Below are 17899 nucleotides of genomic sequence, written 5' to 3'. Positions count from 1 at the left end.
CTCATATGCGCTTCATAATGAAGCTCTACAATAGGTACTACCATTATTAGCGTTCAAAGATAACTATCAAATGGAAAGAGATCCAACGTGGAAGATGGGAGAATATGCCTACGTCATGCATTTATTTTGAGAAATAAATGAGATCTTTAATGTAAGTAAAGCACTTCCATAAATGGAAGCTGTTATTATCATCCCAGCACCAGACAGATTAGAAGATTAAAAAGGTAGGATAAAGGCAGTGGCATGTTAGGAGAGGTAATCAAAGTGATTGCCAACAACAGAGATAGCTCACGACTGGTAGTAAGAAGTCTGAGAGAAGAACCACAAAAACTTAAATATTTATACTACAGCTTTATTTCTAACAGCAAAATACTGAAACCTCCATTAAAGCACTGGCAAAATCAATTCTGACATAGCCATCTGTAAGTAGTGACATGGGAAAATGTCCTAGTAGAAAAGTAAGTGGCAAAATGTGTAGCTTGATCCCAAGGGGCCAGGAAAGGAAATATATAAACACTTTATATTTTTATACACACACTTTACTAAATGTGTAAAAAATACACACCATTCCTCTTTGTGATTACCTCTTCACGTATGGGATTATGGAGGACTTTCATTTTCTAGGTTATATAGGTCTGTAAAACTGAATTTTTCATAACAAAGAAGAAAATATAAATCTAAAACAAGGACAAAGTTGAGTCATACTTTCTAGCAAACTTATATTGAGATTTCAAAAATGTGTATATATTTCAAAAACCTCAAATACCACAATTCTAATCAAAGCAGAATCAGCCTCATCAATAAAGTATAAGCAAAACCACAATTCAGCACAACCACTCCCATCTGCAAAGTACTTACATGCACCTTATCGTATTTGATCCTCACTCCAACCCTATGATTGAAGTAAAGTAGGGATTGTGATTTTCATTTTATAGCTAAAGAAACTGAGGTAGGAGAGGTCATGTGATTTGCCCAAGGTCACATAGCTAGGGAGTGGCAGAGCCAGGACTAATGCTGAAGCCATCCTGACTCCAAGACTTCTAAGGTCCTTCCTGTACTATGAAATCTGGCAATTTCTACACCAGGAAGCCTGCACGTGGAAGGCATTCTTAGCCTGTTTCACATCTGGCTCTTTGTCACAGTCTCTGAAAAGCAGTGACTATTATCAAGAGAGCACATGATCCACAAAGTTACACGGCCAGGCAAGGAGCAACCAGCCAAGGGTGGTGGTAGAGCTTGGGCATGACTAGGCACATGCACAATCTTGGAACCACAGCTGCACTCACCATTGACAACTCTCTTGCACTGAAGCATCTTGAGGTCAATCAGCTCCTGTGGAGGAATCAGAGGACACTCATCAGTCCTGGACTCGTAGGCCCTGGGTGTGGGGGGAGGACTTTCATCACACCCCTAATGGGGACACTGGCCTGTCACCCTACTACCAAAAACACATAATGGCTTTCGGGACATGTAGTGCTGTCCTCCCCATGCAAGCATGGCAAGCAGGGGCCTGAGTGAACTACCCTCAATCAACTGCTCTTCCCAGGAACCTTGGAGATGTTTGGGGTCTAGAAAGAGCAAGCCACTCAGGAAGCCACAGAGAAGACAATAGTGCAAAATGTGGATACTTGGACACTTTCCTCATCTACTAGTCTCAGCTCCAGTCCATCCCCTCAAAGCACCACCCAGCTCATCCCACACAAATGACAGGCAGTGAAGGGTTTGCAGGAAATGTCCAAGGACAAAAGTGGGCCCAGTTAATACAAGCACAGCGAAGAAGATTTAAGATCAACACAGGAGAGAAAAGTCTAAAACCCCTATCCAACATGGGTCACACTGTGTGGAAACAAAAGGGGTGAGCTCCTCAGCTCTGGAAATATTCAAACAGACTAGGGAAAGAAAGGAAAAGAGGGTTTCTTCAAAACCAGGATCATAAAAACAAAGGGAAAGCCTATGTCTCCTGAAAGATTAAGATTCTCTACCTTTCAGTGGGAGACAAAACTGTTCTGCTTTATCACTTCAACAGACATAGAACACAAATCAGAAGAGCCAGGCACCTGTTGCATTGCCCAGAAGCTCATGCCCAGGGATTCTGGGGCTCCAGAAGAACACAGGAAGAAACTCTCACCCCTGGTACTCATCCTCACACTCACTCAAGAGTCAGGTGTTGGGCTTCTGTGATCCTGAACTCTGGAACCTCCCTTTCGGATTCCCACCTTTGGACAACACATAATCCCTCCCGCCCATTTCACCTTGCCAGCACCCTACATGCCTCTGCCCCTGCCCTGCTGTAGATACTGGCATGCCAATACCCTTGAGTATCCTCCTGCCAGGATTCTCAGCTCTCCTTCCCTTAAAGCTGCAAACCAACATCACTGTGCACACCTGGCTGCCAGGCAAACTTCCCAGCGTTCATTCCCCACAGTAACAGGACTAAAATGTCTTCACCTACTTTCCTCAGGTCCCCATTCCACTCCTCTACCCTCATTTCCAACAGAAGACTGGCTTCCTACATCTTGTAAATTGAGTCTCTCAGGCAAAACCCCTCAGTTTCCCTCCCTTTCATCATCTTCCCCTCTCCTCCTTGCCCTGTCTCAGAAGAAGGCAGGTACCACCACCTCATCAAGAATCCTGTCCTCTCTAAGACCTGGCCCTAGCCATCCCCCTCATTCCTCCAAATCTTCAGACCTCCCCTCCCTGCTGAGTCCTTCCTGTTATGCTACACACATGCAAGCTGCCTAAAAACAACTCCCTTCAACCAGCTTCCTTCACCTCCAGCTCCTCGCCTATACTCTTCCTCCCTTCACCTCTGGAATTCCTGAGGGAAGTCAGCAGCCCTATTTCTACTTCCTCATTTGAGGCTCACTCCTCAATCCATTAACCCTACAAGTGTTCAGGTCTTTGTGCCACAACTGTCCTCCAACCACCTAGTTTTCAAATCAAATACTTTCTTGGTCTTTTTGCAATCAGATTTCTCTGCATCATCTGAGATAGTAGATAGCTAACAAACCTGACTTTTGCCTTCCCTGACACTACTCTCTTCTTAATGTGCCTATCTCTCTCACTCTTACTTTTCTGTCATTAACTACTGTCCCTCAACCCCAACACACAAATACCCCCAGTATGTAAGGGTATATTCTTCCAAAATCCCCTCTTAGGCCCTCTCTTCTCTCTATACCAGTGGCTCCCTTTTTAATTAAGTTTTTTATTTTGAGATAATTGGAGGTCCATATGCATTTACAAGAATGTGAGATCCAATGTACTCTTCGCCTAATTTCCTCCAAAAGTAATATCTTACAAAACTAAAGTACAATACCACAACCAGGATACTCACATTGATACAGGTAAGACAAAGAATAGTCTCACCACTACAAGGATTCCTTGTGTTGCCTTTTTATAGCCACAGTCCCCACCCCATCACCAGTGGCTTTTAAAGATGGAAATATCAGAAGCACTTGGGTAGCTTCTTAAACTTCTCACACCCACCTGGGGGACATATCAGGATTTGGGGTTTTAGGGAGCTCCCCAGATAATTCTGATACATGCCCAATTAAGAACTAATGCTCACACTCCCTCACTATCCAATATCAGTTACTCCTGTAATCCTATTTTTCCTAGACGTGATTTCTAAACCTGAGCCTGAAGCCCAGATATTCTCCAGAGCAGCCAGCAAGTAGCTGGTCTACTAGCTACTGCCACCAGAAAATCCTGTGGCTCCCAAAACCAACCACATCCAGCTTCCCTGGCCTGAATCTGGATCTCTTCCTCCTCTTTCTAACCTTGAGTTCGTTCATTCAGGTATTGAATGTGTATTAACTCCTATAGGGCCCAGGGCAGTGACCTGACACCATGCTCATCTATCCACCTGGCCCAGGTACCCCACAATGCCTCCACAGTACCCAGGCTCCTGGACCTCAGCAAGGATCTCAGAACTTGTAAGTATCATGCACATTTGTCTCCTGATGCTTTCAGTGAGCACCTGTGAAGTACCAATTCTGCCCCTCCAACTCCTGACCATCCCCACCTACAGATGGGGAGGCTGCACTTGAGGAAAAGCCCTTTGGAAAATAAGGATCCCCTTACCTCACAGTACACAATGTCTGCTCCATAGTCCAGGGCCAGCAGCCGCATTGGGAGAGTCCCTACCCGAACCATAGGGGCTAAGATGAGTTTGTTGTGGTAGCACAGCGAAAGGCTGTTCACAATCATTCCTCCTCTGCTACAGCCTAAAGAAAGGGAAAACAGGAGGCAGAAATTCAAATGAAGAAAATCTCTGTTACCCAGGGTAGGCTTTCCTTCTTCCTTCCAACACAAAGCACTTTATTTTTCTTTTCTCTGATGACAAAAATAACGCAAGCTCATTCACTCATCCAACAAATATTTAAGTGCCAGTCACTTTTCCACTCTTTTGAGACACACTAGAGAACAAAACAGACAAAAATTCCTGCTCAGGCAATAATTTCATTCTAGTGGGGGAACACAGGCAAAAAACAATAAGCATAACAAATAAATAAATTATATAGTATGTTGGAAAATTGGTAGTGCCATAGAGTAAAAAGAAATAGGGAGAAAGGAGATTGAAAACACTGGGGATGAATTAAAATTTTTTTCCAGTTTTATCAAGATGTAATTGACATATTGTATTAGTTTAGGGTGTACAACATAATAATTTGAGAGATATATATATTGCAAGATGATTACCACAATAAGTTAGTTATCTATCATCTTACATAATTATATTTTTTTCTTCTTACGAGAACTTTTAAGATCTACACTCTTAGCAACTTTCAAATATACAATACAGTACTGTCAACTATAGTCATCATGCTGTACATGACATCTCCAAAACGTATTTATCTTATAAGTGGGAGCTTGTACCTTTTGGCTTCCTTCACCCATTTCCCCCACCCTCATGGGTTAAAATTTTAAATACAGAAGCCAAGATAGGCTTCAATGAGAAGATAACATTTGAGCAAAGATTTGAGTTAGCCAAGTCGGTATCTAGTGGAAGAGTATACAGCAGCAAAAACAGCCAGTGCCAAGGCCCTCGGGCAGGAGCTTGCCTAGTGTGTTAGAGGAACAGGAAGGAGGCCAAGGGGCCCATCCAGTGGAGCACTGGTTAAGTTCTCACGTTCCGCTTTGGCAGCCCAGGGTTAGCTGGTTCGGATCCTGGGTGTGAACATGGCACCGCTCGGCAAGCCATGCTGTGGTAGGCATCCCACATATAAAGTAGAGGAAGATGGGCATGGATGTTAGCTCAGGGCCAGTCTTCCTCAGCAAAAAGAGGAGGACTGGCAGCAGATGTTAGCTCAGGGCTAATCTTCCTCAAAAAAAAAAAAAAAAGAAAGAAAAGGAAGGAAGCCAAGGTGGTTGGAGCACAGAAGGGAGAAAAGAGACTAACGGAAGTCAGATACATGATGTAATAGAAGTAAGCAGATAAGACACAGTGGTCAGATCCTGTATGGCCTTATAGGACACTCCATGGACTTCGTTAGCTCTTCATGAAATAGGAGCCAGTAAAGGATTTTAAGAAGGGGAGTGGCAGGACTGATCTCATTTCCCTATGATCACAGGACTGCTACATGAAGAGCAGGGTACATGCAGGGAGACTACTTAGAAGGTCCTTCAGTAGCCAACGTGAGAGATGATGGTGCCTCAGGCTAGGGAGCTGGTAATGGAAGTGGTGAGAAGTGGTCATATTCTAAAAATACTCTGAAGGTAAAGTCAACAGGAGTAAAAAAAAACAAAATCAAAATCTCGTGTTCCACAGATAACTGCTAATATTAATTTATTTATTTTAAGCAAATATGGTACCCTCTAAATAGTCATGAAGCTAGTCAAGTACGCTCTGCTCAGAGTCACTAACACTGTCTCCACTTTCTTTTTACTTCTTAGCCCCCTCTGGCCTGGCTTCCACCTCTACCTCCACCACTCTACCAAAACTGTGCTGATTAAAGTCACCAACTACCTCAAAGTTGCCGAAACTACTAGACACTGACCTGTCCTCAATTTCGTTTTGCTAACAGCACGTGACACAGTTGAGCCTGCCTTTCACTTGATCTCTCTCCTCCTTCAGCTTCCTCAACCCTACCCTCTCCTGGTTTTTCTCCCACCTCTCTGCCCCCGCTTTTCAGTCTCCTTTGCTGGTTTCACCTCCTCTACTCACATGTTGAGGTTCCTCCTTAGTCTTGGGCTCTCTTCCCTTCCAATTCCACACATCCTCCCTGGCAATGGCTCAAAATATTGGTGATACATTGGTGATCTCCAAAGGTATCTCAACCTCACACCAATTGCTCAATACACATCCCTACGCAGATGGCTTAAAGGTACCTTATAGTAAATATGTACAAAACAACGCTGGATCTTCCCACTGAAGCCTCCTCCTCTGTCTTCATTTATTAATTCAACAGACATTTATTGAGCCCCTATGATATGCCAAGCACTGCCTGGCACTAGAAATAAAATGATGAGTGGGGGAAAAAAGGTACAGTAGAAGAGAGGGTTGTACAAGGGAACTTGGAAATATGTGTGAAATTACAGATTTGCATACAGTGCTATGAAAGGGCAGTTATTTGAGGTTGTGGTAGCCTACGTCTGCAGGGAAAGGACTGACAGGGGTTGAGGAGGGCTTCCCTTAAGAAATGATCACTGATTCAAGGTGTAAAGGATGAGGCGTTAACCAGGCCAATGAGTAGGTAGAAAATTTTTCCCATTTCAGTAAGTAGCACCTCCATTCATCCAATTACTCCTCCTTAACCCACATTCCCCACATCCAATCCATCACTAACTCCTGTTGAAATAACCTTCAAAATATACCTTGAACGCATCTGCTTTGCTCCATCTCCATGGCCACCACTGTGCACCAAGCCAGCCTCCTATCTGGTCTCCTCAAATCTACTCTTGCCCCCTACTATCCATGCTCTTCACAGCAGCCAGCATAGCATCTTAAAAAGGCAACTCTGATAATACCACTTCCCTCTTTATACCCTTCAGTGGCTTCCCATTGAGGTTAAGACAAATCCCAAACTCTTCTAACGGCCCACAAAGCCCTGCATGACCTGTTCCAGCATCACTGGAGCCTCTCCCCCACACTGTCTCTGCTCTGGCCACCCTGGCCTTCTTTTAAAGTCTCCCACACCAAGCTCTCTGCTGCCCTGGCACCTGTACACTTGCAGTTCTGTTTGGAACCTTCTGCTTGACTCACTCATGCACACCTACACCAAGGTCTTCATGACCTTGAATGTCCCCCTTTTGGAGACACTTCCCTACAAGACAATCTACTTCAGGCCCCTGGTCACATGCTGTCACAACACCTTGTGCTTCCCCACAGCTCAGTTACAAGCCATGTGTCCACACTTCCTCGTGGTCTCTTGTTTAACCCCCAGCTCCTCCTCTAGACCACCAGGACAATACGCTCCACGAGGACACAGCATGGCTGCTTAGTTCACCGCCAGGTTTCTAGCACTGAGCCTAGTACCTAGCCCTTAAGCAGCTGCTTCATAAGCTGTGACTGAACACTCACCTCTGTGGTGGCCAAAAGGACATCCTCTTACAGGGTGGTTGGTCTGGGAACTCCTTCTGGCACACTGCCTGCCTCCAAGAAGGTTCCTGTCAGAGAAGCTAGGCAGCCCCCACCCTTTCCCAGTTACTGTCACAACCACTCACCTGCCCTCAGGTCACCCCTAGATCACCACTGTAGTCACACATTCTCAGGAAATCTTTTATACCAGCCCTTTAAGGGCTGGTCTCCTCTATGACATTTGGATTACTCCCAATTCCCTTTTCAGATAGTAACTTTAACTTCAGTTGCATGGATACAACATCCCATTAATTATAAGAGTTTCAGATTGAATATAACACTATTCAGGGAAAGCAATGAATGGAAAAACTTTACCAATCTCTTCCATGTCAATTTTCCCAAAGACTATGACCTTGTTTTAAAAGCGACTTCTTTAAAACACAAATTTAGAGTTAAAATGAAAGTCAATTAGGATTACATATTTAGAGAATTATCCTATTTCCCACTTAAAACATGTGTAAATGAGAAAAAACTAAAATGATCCATTATATTTGTAAGAGAAAGAGGTGTGATATAGCATATCACTGTTAAGATTCTGAACTCTTGGGGCTGGCCCGGTGGTGCAGTGGTTAAGTTCGCACATTCCGCTTCTCGGCAGCCTGAGGTTCGCCGGTTCAGATCCCGGGTGCGGACATGGCACTGCTTGGCAAAAGCCATGCTGTGGTAGGCATCCCACGTATAAAGTAGAGGAAGATGGGCATGGATGTTAGCTCAGGGCCAGTCTTCCTCAGCAAAAAGAGGAGGATTGGCAGTAGTTAGCTCAGGGCTGATCTTCCTCAAAAAAAAAAAGATTCTGAACTCTGGAATAAAACAGACCTGCACTGGATCCCAAATCTGCCCCTGAGCAGATTAATTAACCTAGTTGAGGCTTAGCTTCTCCCTCTGGAATATGAGACTCCAAGAGAATCTATGTCAGGTAGGATACTGTGAAGAGTAAATTCCACGATGCACAACAGTTCTTGGCACACAGTAAGGCCTTGATAAACGTTAACTGCTCTCATCATCAGACTTTTACACTTTCAGCACACTCTAAGTCTACTGTTACATCAACAAACATCTACTAGCTCTTTTAGGATCAAGGTAGTGTGTAAGCTGTTAAAGGTAAAGAAATGGAAAGAACTAAGCTCTTGACCTTAAGGAGCTTCTCAGCTCTGTCACTATCATCATCTATCAACTGAACCACAGCAACAGCCTCCAAACTAGTCCCTCTGCTTCTAGGCCCATCACGTCCAATCTAGGCTCCTTCCAGCAGCCAGACGGGTCTTTCTAAACACAAATCAGGATGCGATATTCCCATTCTTGGAAGCCTTCCCCATTGCCCGTAGAATTAAGTCCAAGCTCTTTAAGATAGCAAACAAGGTCTGGTCCCTGCCTTCCATAGAAGCCTCATATTTCATCACTTGCCTCTTGCCCTCTTAACTAGCCTGCACCAAGCTTCAGCTGTTCTGAAGTATTTCTAGTTTCCCAAACTGGCGCACTCTATCAGTCTGGAGTCTCTGAACAGTTGCCCCTGCCTAGAAGCCACATCCCTATTCCTCCATCTGGCTGATTTCCACTAGCCTTTCAGAACCTCAGTACAGATGTCATCTCCTCCAAGAAGCCTTCCCTGATCCACATCCTCCAAACACAAGGTAAGGGCTCCCCCTCTGAGATCATTCCTACCCTGGCATGGAACATACTCTTGTAATTACAAGAACAAACTGTCAATCTGCCTCCCTCATCATAAGGTGAGGGCAAGCACTGTGTCTTGCTCATCAACAGATCCTCATCACAGAGCACACAATCTGGCATAAGTTTGTAAAAAGAAGTTAACAGGCTAATTAGCAACGAAAGCCATGAGACGGTTCATGCTTCAGCCACAGAAGAACTCTATCACAGACAAACTGCATTAAAAGTGTCTTGACATACTTCAAGTTTGGTTATAAAGCAGACAAATGACTAACCCACTCCCTTGCTTACCGAGTAAAGGACTACAAGCCTTTTATGCAACTTGCATGGGAGCCACCACTTGAGTGAACGAGATTCAGGTAAGAAAGCAGCAGGAGATAAAGTTGGCGCCAGATTCTGGACAGTGATTAGGAGATAATCTGTAGGCAAAGGGAATCCATTGATGGCTTTTGAGTCAAGGGGTGACACAGGCATGGCTGTACTTTAGTAAGATCACTCAGGCAACCGATGATGGACGGAAAGGTGAAAGACAGGAAGGAGGTAGGGACTTGGGTTAGAAAGAGGGTGGAACGGTCTAGGCAATATAGTGAAAAGGGCTGAAAAGAAAATGGCCAGCACTTGCACAAAAGTTCTGATGCAGGCGGGAAAATGGAGGAATAGTGAAGGAATACTAATAGCCACTTTCTATTTTTGCAATGCTTTTCAACTCCCACTGATTCTCAAACCTAGCCATAAGCTAGAATCCCATAGGAGAGGTTTTTAAAAAAAATACCAATGTCCAGGCCTTACCCCAAACCAATTAAATCAGATGTAAACTCCATGAGGGCAGGAATTTTGTCTGTTTTGCTCACTGTTTGACCACTGCCTGGCACATACATGGTGCTCAGAAAATATTTATCGAATGAGTGAATAAATGAACAAATGAATGTACCATTATCACCTGAGATCCAAGGAACAATTCTTTTTAAAACTTAGAGGGTAACCAGGCAATATAAGTTACCGTGGTGGCAGCCCTGAGAAAAAATACGATCAAGTTAAGCTTATACTTTTTTCCATAATAAGTAAACTTTTCTTATTTCTAAAGCACTATACTATAAAGCATGTATCTCAACAACCAGAGGTTGCTTACTGTCTGCTGTGAGCAGGAGGAAAAGAGAGGGGCCTTAAGCAGTATCTGATGAACTGACAAGAAGAAATTAGGGGCCATGGGCAGAAACAGGCTCCAATGCCGATGACATTTTGAGGTAATCATATCGTAAGGGCTTGAGCATTAGAAAGCAACGACTAACCAGCTACCCTGCCCCAAATATTTGAACAAAACCCCAATGCAAGTACATACCTATGTATTGTTCTTTTCTGATAATGCCTTCAATGTATTTGTTCTGGCTTGGTGCAAAGAAATTCCGTTTTATACCTGAAAAAATAGTGGCACATGTAAATGGATGAAACCTGTCGAATCAGATGTCCAAGGAGCTATTTAGCTAAAGAAGAAGGAGCCCTGAGTTCTTGGAAAGAATCATAAGAGTAAGATAGAAGTACAGAGTCTTGGAGCATCCTTTACCTCAATTCCCTTCTATCATATCACCAACCAGTGGTCATCCAGCCTCTGTATGAACTTTTGAATGACAGAAAACTCAGCACTCTCAAAACAGATCTGGGCAATTCTAGCTGCTATAGCAGTTCTTTATACCAAATTCAGATTCTGACTCCCTGTCACCCATCCGTCCCAGTTCTGCCTTCTGGAATGGTACACTGCACAGCACACCTCATCTCTTTTCCATCTGGCCCATTCTCCAAATAAATGAGGACCGCTTTGTTCTCCCTAAAGTTCCCTTCTCCAGCTTCACCCTCTTGAATCACTCCTTCCTGTGTTTATGACTTTCAGGGACCCCCCCCAACATTCCTGAGCCCAAGGGCATGACAAGCAACGGCATCAGTGTGCCTGCTACAGATTCTGGGGACGGGGCAGGGCCAGTGCAAGAGTCTGGCAAATGTGCCTACCCGAAGTAAGAGTACATGTGGTAACCTCAGCTTCTTCTCAGTCCTCATCCTCTAACCAGGGTTTCTCAGCAGCACACTACTGACATTTTGGGCCAGGTAATTCTTGGGCAGGGGGCGGTGGCTGTCCTGTGCATTGTACGATGTTTAGCAGCATCCCTGGGCTCTACCCACTAGATGCCAGTAGCACCTCCCCAGATGTGAAAACTAAAAATGTCTCCAGCCATTGTCAAATGTCCTGTGGGGAAGGGTGGGGTCAAAATCACCCTCATCTGAGAACCACTGCTCTATCCAACGACTCTCTTCACCCATTACTATTCAAAACTCTCTCCTCTGCTGGTTTACGAGCTAAATGTCCAGAAAGTCTATTCGTGTATCAAAATAGTATTTGAAATTTTTTAAGTATTCATCTTTTTTTTTTTGTAAGGAACATTCACCCTGAGCTAACATCCATTGCCAACCCTCTTTTTTTTTTTTTTGGCTTGAGGAGGATTAGCAGTGAGCTAACGTCTGTGCCAATCTTCCTCTACTTTGTATGTGGGATGCCTCCACATTATGGCTGATGAGTGGAGCAGGTCCACACAGGGATCCCAACCTGCAAACCCGGGGCCAGCGAAGCGGAGAGCATGGAACTTTACCACTTAGCCACGTGGCTGGCCCTAAGTATTTATCTTTTTAATGGTATTTAATGAAACTAAAACACTTTCTCCAGATGTCAAGAATTTCCCAGGTGGGTAATCCACATTTACCTTATCTCCCACTCCAGGTACTGGGGACTATGGAAAAGATCTGACACCCATTTTCTAGATCTGTTCAAGAAGTACAAACAGTGCAGGGTGGTTTTTTTTGCAACCTGAACATCTGAATTCAAGTACAATATTCTGCCTGACAGGGCTATGTCAGACAAGCCACATACCTGATCACTTGGTAGGGTAGAAGGACCCTACTCACTAGTGGGAAGCCAGCGAAGCTGAGCAGGCTGCAAAAGTGGTGGGCTCAGGATGAGAAGTTGGGAGAGGTGACAAGGGAATGGACAGTGAACCTTGGCTGAAAAGGAAGGAAAAAAGTGTGAAGAAGAGAGCACTCCGCTTGAAATAAAGCCTGAAGATCTTACTTCCCAATACACAGAGAGAAGGCCACAAGCTTGCCCTCTGGGCTCTCAGCTAGCCAGGAAAGGGGTCGTTTGAGTCTAGTTATAAGACAGCTGGCCCTTGTCTCGGCCCCTAGGCCTGATCATTCATTCAGACTCTCAACAAACCCTTATTAAATCCAGACCTTGCGCGGGGACCACATCTGGGAAAACATCACTGCACCCTCAGAGTTTACATGGGGAGACTGGCACTGGACAAGCCGTCACAGGTGCGGTGACGGCAACAAAGGAGAAACGCAGGGCTCGGACCTGGTTCATAAGGCCAGGGCCCCACCGGCGAGCACTGGCGGACCCCGGTCCTGCCTCCATCGCGCGCCCTTCCCCAAGGCTAGCCGGATCTGGACGTCGCCATCCTCTGTTTGGAACTACAGACCTCGCCGCTGTCGAATTCTACAGGTCCTCGCTTCTTCCTCACGGTTCGCCAAATCCGCAAGCCTTACTGAGCCGCGCCAGCCACCGTCCACGAGGCCTTGGCGCGTCCGTGACGTAACTGTCGCGCGCCTCTCCTGTACCAAAGAGAATATGGCTTTGGCACGGCCGCCGGGGTTCTTGTCGCTGGCAGCTCGGTTGCTTCTGGCGCCTCGACGGGACCTGGCGGTCCGCGGTCCCGACGAGCCCCTGCCGGTGGTGCGCATCCCGCGGGCTCTACTGAGACGGCAGGAACTGCGGCAGAGTGGGCGGCGTAGTCCCCCGCGGCTGGTGCTAGTGCGACCTGGCCCGCTGCTGATCTCGGCGCGGCGGCAGGAGTTGAACCAGCCGGCGCGCCTCACGCTGGGCCGTTGGGAGCGCGCGCCGCTCGCTTCGCGTGGCTGGAAGAATCGGCGCGCCCGCCAGGACCACTTCTCCATCGAGCGCGCGCAACACGAAGTACCAGCGCTACGGAACCTATCATCTGAGGACGGCTTTGCCGATCTGGGTCTGGAGCCTCGCGTGCTGCACGCGCTACAGGAAGCTGCTCCCGAAGTCGTTCGGCCTACAACCGTACAGTCGAGCACCATCCCCTCACTACTTCGCGGCCGCCACATCCTTTGCGCTGCAGAAACTGGCAGTGGCAAGACCCTCAGCTACCTACTACCTCTGCTTCAACTGCTCTTGAGCCGGCCACGCTTGGACTCCCAGCGTATCCCTGCTCCTCGAGGCCTGGTCCTTGTGCCTTCTCGAGAGTTAGCCGAACAGGTCCGTGCCGTGGCCCAGCCCTTGGGCAGCTCCCTGGGCCTTCAGGTGCGGGAGCTAGGGGGAGGGCATGGCATGAGTAGAATCAAGCTGCAACTGTCCAAACAACCTCCAGCAGATGTACTAGTGGTCACTCCGGGAGCTGTGTGGAAGGCCCTGAAAAGACAACTGATCAGCCTGGAGCAGCTCTCCTTCTTGGTGTTGGATGAGGTAGACACACTGCTGGATGAAAGCTTCCTGGAACTAGTGGACTACATCTTGGAGAAGAGCCATATAGCGGAAGGCCCAGCTGATTTAAAAGACCCCTTCAATCCCAAAGCTCAGTTAGTGCTGGTGGGGGCCACATTTCCCGAAGGTGTAAGCCAGCTGCTGAGTAAAGTTGCCAGCCCAGACTCTCTAACCACTATCACCAGCTCCAAGCTCCACTGTGTCATGCCTCATGTCAGACAGACATTTATGAGGCTGAAGGGAGCAGAGAAGGTGACTGAGTTGGTACAGATCCTCAAGCAGCATGACAAAGCAAATAGGACTGGCCCCTCAGGAACAGTTCTGGTATTCTGTAATAGCTCCAGCACTGTGAACTGGCTAGGCTATATTCTAGATGACCACAAAATCCAACACCTCAGGCTGCAGGGACAAATGCCAGCCTCAATGAGGGCAGGTATCTTCCAGCGCTTCCAAAAGGGCTCCCGAGACATACTTCTCTGCACAGACATAGCTTCTCGGGGCTTGGACAGCACCCACGTGGAGCTGGTTGTCAATTATGATTTCCCCCTCACCTTGCAAGACTACATCCACAGAGCGGGGAGGGTGGGCCGTGTGGGAAGCGACGTGCCAGGAACAGTCATTAGCTTTGTGACCCATCCCTGGGATGTGAGCCTGGTTCAGAAGATTGAGCTGGCAGCTCGCCGGAGGAGAAGCCTTCCAGGACTAGGGTCCTCAGTGAGAGAGCCTTTGCCCCAGCAAACCTGATTACAGCTGGCTTAAATATGATGCCGTAACAGAGATCTTTCCCTGAGCCCTGGGTGGGTGAGTACACTTGTCAGCAGGATGTGTTGGGCTGCCCAGTCATCTCCCCAAAGGCCTGGTAAGCTGCTGGCCAGCACGGGAGGGTGAACTTCTGAGCATGGCTCTCTGTCATCTTTCCTATGACTCATGAAAAATAAAGTAGATTTTGGCTTGCATTATGTCATGATTTCTAACAATAAATGATGTTTTTATGGATCTCCCCTAATAATAGTTACCACTGGGGCAGAATTCATTGGATTGAGAAGATTCACACTCCAAACTACCACACCTAGGACAAAGGCTCTTTCAACTGATGGTTTCACTTATAAATATTTAGATTTTATTTCCTGCCCCCAAAATATCCACTAAGCCTCCAGGAAAAGGGAAAGGTGAAGTAACTAGCAGTAGGGAGAAATTTTCTTCACCAGCAGTGCCCGTGGCAGGTTTGGGCACTCTTGCTGAAATCTCTCTGAGAAGTACTGGCAGAAGAATAAAAGGCAGACTGACACAGAAGTGTGGCTGTGTGTGCATTTCCAGGCTCTGCCTTCTTTTCTGTCCCTTGGTGGCAGAGGAAGGGGAGAGAGGATTAAACTGTTTTACAAAACAGGCAAAATAAGCGTGTAGCATCCTCTGACTTCTAGGTTCCAGTCTCTGCTGCATTATATGTTTTGCCCAAAGTAATGAACAGGTCAGAGTCGAAATATAATGCTCTACGAAACAACCTAAAAATACTTGCAAACAGAAGACAGTAAGGTTTCAGAGAACAGAAGTGGGCCCAGGGCAGCCTTTGCCAGAAGACAGTATTGTACTAAATGTACAATCATAGCTCTCTTTTCCATATGAAGAAACTGAAGCTCAGAGGGACAAAGAACTTGCTCAAAATCAGACAAGTAGGTTGGACAGAATCTGGTCTTATCTACACCAAGGTTTGTGTTCTTAGCTACCATGCTAGCTTTTTTCAAATGTGATACATGCACAGAACTACATCTCTGTTTTCCTTGAATATTCCTTGTTTACGTCTATGCCTGACTCAGTTCTTAATATTGCCTGCTTTGACTCTCAAAAGTGACCCACTTTACAGAATAATTTGGTCACGCTCTCCCTGGACCACGATGGTAGAACTGCCCAGGAAGCTTGTTAAAAGTGCAGATTTTTTTTTTCCGGTAAGGGAGATTGGTCCTGAGCTAACATCTGTTGCCAATCTTCCTCTTTTTGCTTGAGGAAGATTGTCGCTGAGCTAACATCTGTGCCAGTCTTCCTCTATTTTGTATGTGGGATGCCACCACAGCATGTCTTGAGCAATGTGGAGGTCCACGCCTGGGATCTGAACCAACGAACCCCAGGCCACCAAAGCAGAGCGTGTGAACTTAACCACTCTGCCAGCCAGCCAGCCAGCCCCAGCAGATTTCTGAGCCCCACTCCAGATCTGGATAAGTTTTCTGAGGGTTGGCCCAAGAATCCATGTACGAGTAATTTTAAGCTGTTTTGTGTACTCTCCAGGTGAGTCTCAAACCCTCTTAAGTTGATAAACCTTTTGTGTATGCTGTTCTGCCTTCCCCAGAGACCCCGCCAGATCCAGATAAGGTTTCAGTAGCCCCACCAAAGCAGAGGGGTGCTCCCGGGCGAGTAATCTCTCTGGAGCCTTGGAGAATCTGAGGGGTGTCATGCTGGCCCACCTGCCAGGATGAACCTCCTCCAGAGCCCTCCCCAAAAGCAGTCTGCTCTAATTAGGCCTGACTTCATCTGTCCTATCCTGTACCACACTGATCAGGCAACTTAGGAGTAGAGAGAAGGTGCTTCTCAACTGGGATTGACCAACCTCTAAAATAGTAGCCTGGACAGTCCCTACCTCCTGGGTACATCCCCTCTGCAACAGCCCCAGTCAACAAATGTCCCATCTTTGCTTATTCAAGGTCAGCCACAGGGAGCCTCCTCCTAAGGAAGGTTCTCATTGCTGGGAAGTTCTTGGCCACACTGTATCAAAGGCTGCCTGAAATATAGTTCCTTCCCATGGGCCTGATCAGGCTAAGAGCAGAGTTGTCTCTTTCCTCCTCCTCTGAGTAGGACCAAATCGGCTTTTAGTAAGACCTTTTCACGGTGTTGAACAGATTTTTCACCAGCTGAGCCCACGTCTCTTTCGTTTATGATGTTGGGATTGTCATTATTTGCCCTTTTGGGGGAGAGAGGAGTGTAATGATTAGGCTGTCATTCTGTATGATGTCATTTTGTCATGAATTTGTTTTAAATTTCATATTTAAATGAACCCATCCTTCCCACTTTGCGACATCATTCGAGACCCTCATTTTGCTTTGGAGCACCTTTAACATCTCTCCCCATGTCCCTGGAATGTGATGAGCTTGCCCTCATGTTCCTATCAGCTACAAATCCAGAGTCCCAACATGGAGCCCTATCATGGAGCAGAACACCTCTCCACTACTGTGTAGCCTTGGGTAGACCCCTTAGCATCTCGGGTTTTGGAGGCCTCAGTTGTGAAAATGTGAGGGATCTATGAATTCACATTTGGGGCGGGACAAGGTCAGGAAGAGCTAGTCTTTGCTTTTATTCTTCCCACCTGGAATATCTTCCCTCCTCTCCATGGGTCGAAATCTCACTTGTCCTTCAGGCCCACCATCCAGGTGCCTTCTCTCATTTCCAATCCACACAAATCTCTGCCTCTCCAGCTGTTGAATACTTAGGATCAGTGACACACAACCCAGCAGTCTCTTAAGCTAATCTTGCCTCTCCAGCCAGTCTCAGAATATGGGTTTCTTTTGCCCTTCTGTGGTCCCTGAGGCTGTGCCAGCCCACAAGTATCCTCCACAGGGAGTGGCTACTTGACTAGGGCATGAGTGGGGAGGGCCAGGTGTGAGGGCCCAGGCAGGATGCCTCTCTGCCTCCACCTCACTCTCCTCCACAAAACCCCAGGAACCTGAAGCCTGCCCCTCAAGTCACAGATTCCTTATGTGACCTCACTGGGTAGTGATGACCTCACAAACCCCACAGTTTCCATGGCAGGATAACCACGCAAACCTGGTGCTCTTGGGGAAACTTCCCGACTAGTTCTCTACCAGATACCGATCTGTTAGGTTGCCTGAGAGAGAATGTCTGACCGGATCTTCTATATTAACTCGAACTTGTCCTCTGTCCCCTGGGAGGGCAATGGAGCAGGTAGGCCTAGTGGGGACATCTGTGTAAGAGGCATTGGTGTACACACAACCTCACCTGGCTGCCACATGTTCCTTTTGGGCTTGCCCACCACACCTCAGAACATCCCCAGCTGTAAGTAATGCCTGTGGCCCAGGGCCCCCTCAGGGACCCACACT

The 17899-nt window shown here is 46.7% G+C and overlaps 2 protein-coding genes across 16 annotated transcripts in view; one reads left to right on the top strand and one right to left on the bottom strand.

Moving 5' to 3' along the window:
- The window catches only part of DUS2 (dihydrouridine synthase 2), a 33240-nt gene extending 20338 nt beyond the window's left edge, over window positions 1-12902 (bottom strand). For 3 of the 15 annotated variants that reach the window (XM_044761185.2, XM_070500789.1, XM_070500792.1), the window contains exons 1-6: window positions 12769-12902; window positions 12162-12292; window positions 10587-10661; window positions 9539-9666; window positions 4084-4226; window positions 1287-1332 (exon numbers count right to left, since the gene is read on the bottom strand). In XM_044761185.2, the coding sequence (XP_044617120.1) occupies window positions 1287-1332; window positions 4084-4209 (172 nt within the window). In that variant the 5' untranslated portion in view covers window positions 4210-4226; window positions 9539-9666; window positions 10587-10661; window positions 12162-12292; window positions 12769-12902. Of the gene's footprint in view, window positions 1-858; window positions 893-1286; window positions 1333-4083; window positions 4227-9538; window positions 9667-10586; window positions 10662-12161; window positions 12293-12644 lie in introns of those variants that run through there. The other 12 variants (XM_014827734.3, XM_044761187.2, XM_070500786.1 and 9 more) reach the window with 10 other exon arrangements.
- On the top strand, window positions 12875-14792 carry DDX28 (DEAD-box helicase 28). Its single transcript, XM_070500779.1, has one exon. It carries the CDS (start codon window positions 12918-12920, stop codon window positions 14538-14540), a length of 1623 nt encoding a protein of 540 aa, XP_070356880.1. The 5' UTR covers window positions 12875-12917; the 3' UTR covers window positions 14541-14792.
- The last annotated feature ends 3107 nt before the right edge of the window (window positions 14793-17899 follow it).

The sequence above is a fragment of the Equus asinus genome, chromosome 28 (genome assembly GCF_041296235.1).
Source record: "Equus asinus isolate D_3611 breed Donkey chromosome 28, EquAss-T2T_v2, whole genome shotgun sequence".
Lineage (NCBI taxonomy): Eukaryota > Metazoa > Chordata > Mammalia > Perissodactyla > Equidae > Equus > Equus asinus.
This window is presented reverse-complemented; position numbering and strand designations above follow the sequence as displayed.